This window comes from Lactuca saligna, chromosome 9 (assembly GCF_052625555.1).
Source record: "Lactuca saligna cultivar CGN05327 chromosome 9, ASM5262555v1, whole genome shotgun sequence".
Lineage (NCBI taxonomy): Eukaryota > Viridiplantae > Streptophyta > Magnoliopsida > Asterales > Asteraceae > Lactuca > Lactuca saligna.
The window spans coordinates 85,418,309-85,423,500 of NC_136425.1; the positions used below are offsets into that span (position 1 = coordinate 85,418,309).

A 5,192-nucleotide genomic window follows, 5' to 3' on the forward strand; every position below is an offset into this window, starting at 1 on the left:
ATTCCACCAAAGAGATTACAATTTAGAGTAGCACTAGCTTTTCTTATTGACTCTTGTCTTAGAAAGTGAGAACAAGTTTACTATGCAAAATGGAAAACATGTTTTGACTTCAATCTTGATAATAGGCTGGTAGCTTCCTATTCCTAGTGGGCCGATTGTATGGGCTGCCTTCTTGTGGGCTGGTTGTATTGGGCTCCGGATCTGTATCACCTTATGGTTGGGTTAGTAACATGTATTTATTATACTTGTTAGTATACATCGATGATATATTGATATACGGGTGAACGTAAAAGGTTGAAAATGCTACTTAGCTTTAGTTTCATAGCCCACTTTCAGTTGCCGCTTATCGACCTTTGGAGGGTTTGAAAAGATATCTAAATATAATGAATATATTCATATTAATTATTTATCGAAATATGTTTTTTTCTCTCAAAAATATAACTATTTACCATGTTTAATTTGAATTGTCAACTAAATTAAATTGTTATATTGACCCAATAATTCACTAGATTTTCTATCAGAGGAAGATTCAGGATTTCCAAATCTTGGAAAGGCAACCAACAGCCGTTCCTTTTTCCATCCGCGGGTCCCACAAATGACTTGATAATTAATATATAAAAATATCGGCTTTCGTTATCGGAAAATAAATGGTAATTCTCTAAGCTTTCTGATTTTCGTTAAATATACATAATCACAAATTCAAGATACTAGGATTAAAATATCGAATATCATTATCAAAAGAAAAGAAATTAAAATATCCAAGAGGTAAAGTAGAAGTCAAAATACCCAACACTTGTAAGCTCCTGCCTCCATGTGTTTGTCTCCTCCTCCATTCTTGGCGGAATCTTCAAGATTTCTTGATAGTGAGACACAGAAAAACCCCTTTTTCTTCACAATCTTATCTGTTTGTGTGATCAAGAAATAATATCTGCTTCATCTGAGGAAACTAGAAAGAGAGAGAGAGAGAGTAAATGGGCATTCTAAATGACGACGCAGTGTTGATTAAAGAAGCAGAAAAAGCAGGAGACAAGACTCTAATCACTGTAAATTGTCCAGATAAAACAGGTCTTGGCTGTGATTTGTGTCGAATCATTCTCCTCTTTGGCCTCAGTATCGCTAAAGGAGGTATATCTTTTACCCTTTATATCGCATTTCAAATGTATATATGTTTAATTTTGGTTTACTTTTTTGTAGAATTTTGCTTGCACTTGAAACTACCCTTCGATTCGTCGCAAAACTTTGTTTCTTTATTAACTTTACTTTATTTTTAGACATATATTCATATTTCTGTGATCTTGGTTGTCAATTAAAATGAAAAAATCCCGTTATTAACTTTATTATTTATTAATAAAATCTTGATTTTTTTTTTTTGATAGATGCATCAACAGATGGGAAATGGTGTTATTTGGTTTTTTGGGTGGTGGGAAAGCCGACAACGAGGTGGTATTTATTAAGAGAGAGGCTACGTGAAGTATGTCCACCGTGCACCCTGCCGATGGCGGAGATCTACTACTTCCGGCCGGAGTTTCAGCAGCCGAAGCCACCAAAAGTTTTCCTTTTGAAGTTCTGGTGTACCTTTGATCGGAAAGGCCTCTTACATGGTATAATGAATTATCACCCTCTTCCATCATATTCATCTTAACATCATAAAAATTGTGGAATGTAAATAATGAATATGTAGTTATGTACATAAAGATTATTTTGATTAGAACTAATAATCTTTATTTACTCCATCATTTTACAAACATACATACACCTATAAATGATCTAACCATTGCAACTCTTCATAAATAACCTACACATTCTTCAAGAATGATGGTTAGGAATAAGTTAATAATAACTAACCAAATTACAAGAATTAACTCTCGTAACTATCAACCCATAACCAACACAATAACTACGTTTTGAAATTACCAAACTAACCTTATGTCTAGCTTACACTTACATTTCAACATGTGTTGTGTTGTTTAAGAAAAACATGACAAAAAAATGTGTCGTTTACAGAATGTCACTCAAAGTGTTTACAATGGCATATGAGTTTTATCGTGTTTCATATTCTTTAAAGGGTTAAATGCAAGAAATTAATAGCAATGTATTTTCATTGATTTGTTTATGCTAGTGTCTTACTTTCATTTATTGTTATTATAGCATTGTAGTTTGAAAAATATACCCAATTATAGCAATGTCATCTGAATATTCTTTAGAGGGAGATACAAGATTCCTTTCCCACTTTTGAGGATGTTTTCACATTCATTGGAAATTTGGAATTTACAAAGATATGGTCAAGATTGTGTGCACTTTTTTTTAATGCAACTAGGTTCCTTAAAAAGCTGAAGAAATATAGCTTACTTTGACTAAGAAGATTAATTGTTTATGCGAGAGTCGGCATTATCTTGAATATATTATCAATAGCATGACAAAATTGTTTCAATATATTATATGTGTCGAAAGGGACTTAAAACTATTGACCCGACAATAACTATTTTATGGCATCTTTGTCCACCAACTATCAAAAGCAGGTAACCTAAATAATCGTATTCTTAATTTCGCCATTCTTTTAAAAAAACGAATAAGAAGTCTCTAACAATAAATTTCTCTAATCTGACTTAGCAAGTTCCAATGACTGTATTGATGTTCCTAAATTACCCTTTTCTTCGAAAGATCGGATAACATTTGTTTTTTTCATTTGTAATATTTGATCATTTGTAAAGTTGTACACAAATCATCTTTAGATTCCTTTTATATTTAAGCCTTCCTACCTATGTTTAAATCAGTACAAAGGCAACTAGGTAAGTCGAAATTATATATTTTAGAGTAAAGTAAACGAATGGTCCCTATGGTTTAGGGTAATTTACGCGTTTGGTCCCTAACTTATTTTTTTAACTCAGAAGGTCCTTACTGTTTGTTTTTGTTACGTGCTTGGTCCCTACTATTTATTTTTGTTACACGCTTGGTTCTTGTCTTACCTAAAAAGACTATTATTTAAATAGGAAAAAATGATGGGGTAGGTAAGGCAGGGTGAGGGGTTAGGGTTGGAGGTCTCTTTATTTTAATAAATTAAAAAATCAATGGCAAAATAGTATTTTTAGGTAAGATAGGGACCAAACGCGTAACAAAAACAGATAATCAGGACCTTCCGAGTTAAAAAAATAAGTTAGGGACCAAACACGCAAATTACCCTAAACCATAGGGACCATTAATTCAATTTACTCTATATTTTAATCTCATTGGATTTTTTTTTTCTTAATTTCTTTTGTAGATGTAACAAAGGTCCTTTGCGAGCTAGAGCTTTCAGTTAAGAGAGTAAAAGTATTTACAGCGCCAGATGGGACAGTGATGGACCTTCTTTTTGTCACAGATACAAGGTACATCTGTCATTTTGATCTCAAAAGTCAAAGTATATTGACACGAGTTTTTTACAATGATTATTAAGAAGAACAACATACTATTATTATAACAATAAAAATGTTACGTATTTGGTTTATCTTTTACTTAACGACCTTCTTACACTCACTGAATGAGCAGAGAACTTCTTCATACAAAAAAGCGACAAGAGGAAACAAAGAGTCAATTGAACGCGATGTTAGGAGATAACATACTTAGTTTTGAGATCGAATTGGCTGGTCATGAAGTCACAGCTAACCCTCAAGGATCAGCATTTCTTCCACCTGCAATCACAGATGACATGGATAATGCACTCATCTCTAAACGTGTGTCCGTAAAATTCGACAACGAGCTTAGTCCTTCGCACACTCTCATGCAAATACTTTGCCAAGATCATAAAGGCTTGATCTATGACATCATGCGTACCTTAAAAGACTACAACATTCAGGTACTAATTTATGCCAGACTGATTGTTGTATACCTGGTTTACATCTCACATGATGCCCTCACAGGTAGACCTGACAATCTGTGTCCGTGTGTCGTGTATACATGTTATACACGAATTTGGCAAAAACGAACATGACATGAATTGTAAAACGTGTCTTGGGTATGAAACACGAACATGACACGTAATTAATATGTGACACATGACATGACACGAATAGGCATGTTTTTAACCGTGTTACATGAAAACATGAATAAACAAAATTTTAATTTGTGTCTATACATGTTTATATGTGTCGCGTGTCCACACGAATTAAATTTGTGCTTGTACTTGTTTAAACAGGTAAATTCGTGTTTGACACACGTAAGACACAAAACACGAATTTTAAAATTCCTGTCGACACCAATAAACACGAAACATGATATTCTAAAACTTATACACAGAAAACTCGTGTCATGTTCGTGTCAATCGTGTCGTGTATCAAATTGTCAGGTCTACTCTCGCAATGTGGTGTGGGTCAGCTGAGGGGTTGTTGGAAGAATAACATTTTTTGGAGAAATATTTTTTGAAATAAATTGATGATTTTTATAATGTGATAGGTTTCATATGGGCGATTTTCGGCGAAAGTGAAAGATTATGAAGTGGACTTGTTTATAATGCAAGTAGATGGAAAGAAGATAATGGAGCCTGAGAAGCAAAAGGTGATTTGCTCACGTCTTCAAATGGAACTTGTTCGACCTCTTCGAGTTGAAGTGATGAGTCGTGGTCCGGATACCGAGTTGTTGGTGGCTAACCCGGTCGAGTTAGCCGGAAAAGGGCGGCCACTTGTGTTTTATGACATCACACTTGCAATAACAAGTCTCAGTATCCGAATCTTCTCGGTAGGTACAAAAGATGAAAATGCCCTCGTCATCCACAAAAATAGCCATAAAAGCTTGCTACTTGGTGCTACTTGTGTTAACGATTGATTTTATTTCTTCATAGGTTGAGATTGCAAGGCACAAAATTCATGATCGAGAATGGGAAGTCTATAGGGTACTTCTAGATGAAGGTGACGTGGCTTTGGTGCCAAGGAGCACGATCAAAGAGTGCGTTGTCAAAAACTTGATGGGATGGGAATGATAGTGGAAATAGAATCGTTGTACATTAGAAATTTGTCATGAATCCAAGGGTATTAGTAAGTTGTATAGTACAAGTTAGCAATGCAATCGAATGTAGAATATAGAATATGTAAGGGGGTATGAGTCATGACCCCGATCGTATATACAGCATATACCACCGTAGCAAATGACTAGTACAATGTGCAGTTTAATGTGTACATATTTTGGCTTATAAATCATCTTAATGTCGTTGGTTGCTTTTA

General features: G+C 34.4%; 1 protein-coding gene across 3 annotated transcripts; it reads left to right on the forward strand.

The window, feature by feature from the left end:
- The first annotated feature begins 740 nt into the window (after positions 1-740).
- Positions 741-5,192, forward strand: LOC145016647 (ACT domain-containing protein ACR10-like). 3 transcript variants are annotated; one of them, XM_078974898.1, is made up of 6 exons: positions 741-1,125; positions 1,377-1,601; positions 3,260-3,365; positions 3,526-3,832; positions 4,429-4,714; positions 4,814-4,922. In XM_078974898.1, exons 1-6 carry the CDS (start codon positions 972-974, stop codon positions 4,816-4,818), a joined length of 1,083 nt encoding a protein of 360 aa, XP_078831024.1. In that variant the 5' UTR covers positions 741-971; the 3' UTR covers positions 4,819-4,922. The 3 variants fall into 3 exon arrangements, with proteins under 3 accessions (XP_078831024.1, XP_078831023.1, XP_078831022.1); XM_078974897.1 differs by having other exon boundaries at positions 743-1,125; positions 1,389-1,601; positions 4,429-4,710; positions 4,814-5,192; XM_078974896.1 differs by having other exon boundaries at positions 745-1,125; positions 4,429-4,710; positions 4,814-5,192.